Genomic DNA, 776 nt, shown 5'->3' with positions numbered 1-776 from the left:
GAACTTGAGGAGCCGACGTGCCCGTGGTCTTAGTCCAAGAACACGGAACCCGCACTTCGTGAATGCGAAGGAGTTTCAGTCCAGCCAACGCGAAGGGCGCAGGCGTTTGCTCACTTTGGGGGTTCAAGCTGATTTGTCAGCAACTGACACCCAGGTTTAAATAGGGCATCCCGGAGAGAGGGGTTTAGCCCCGCTAACAGCTGCCCTAATCCCCCAGCTCAGACCCCGGCTCGCGCATCCCGGCGGGTCTGTCGATCTCTAGCAGCAGCCCCTTGGCTCCAAAGGAAGCGCGCTCTGGGCGCTGGGGCGGGGTCCGGCTGGCGCGGGGGGGCGGGGGTGGCCCGGAGGAGGCCGGCCAGGCCCCGGCCCCGCCTCCTCTCCGGCGAGGCCCAATCGGGTGGCGGCCCCCGACATCCCCGCCCCGCCCCTGCCCGCGCGCGGGCGCCGGGCAGGCCTCGGCGGCTCGCAGCCAGGCGGCCCGGAGCAGCACGGGCGCTGGGATCTCGCCTGTCTCGCTCGGTTCGCTCGCCTGCTTGGCGGCATGGCTGGCTACCTGCGGGTCGCACGCTCGCTCTGCAGAGTCTCCAGCTCCGGCGGGCCGGCCTGGGCGCCGGCAGCCCCGACGGGCCCCAACTTGCAGGAGCAGCCGCGGCGCCACTGTGAGTGCCACGAGCAGGGTCCGGGCGGGGCGGGCTCCAGGCACCGCGACGTGGCGGCCTCCCGGGCGGGGACCTGGGAGCGCGAGTCGGGACAATCGCGGGGCCGGGGACGGCGGG

The 776-nt window shown here is 72.6% G+C and overlaps 1 protein-coding gene across 1 annotated transcript in view; it reads left to right on the top strand.

The window, feature by feature from the left end:
- Positions 1-444: 444 nt before the first annotated feature.
- The window catches only part of IDH2 (isocitrate dehydrogenase (NADP(+)) 2), an 11,192-nt gene continuing 10,860 nt past the window's right edge, over positions 445-776 (top strand). Inside the window, exon 1 of the mRNA XM_081831698.1 lies at positions 445-659. Within this exon, the coding sequence (XP_081687824.1) occupies positions 542-659 (118 nt within the window). The 5' untranslated portion in view covers positions 445-541. The remainder of the gene's footprint in view (positions 660-776) is intronic.

This window comes from Leptonychotes weddellii, chromosome 9 (assembly GCF_054177405.1).
Source record: "Leptonychotes weddellii isolate Sample4059 chromosome 9, ASM5417740v2, whole genome shotgun sequence".
In the NCBI taxonomy this organism is placed as follows: Eukaryota; Metazoa; Chordata; class Mammalia; order Carnivora; family Phocidae; genus Leptonychotes; species Leptonychotes weddellii.
The sequence above is the reverse complement of the archived record's forward strand: the minus strand, read 5'-3'. Positions and strand labels throughout refer to the sequence as shown.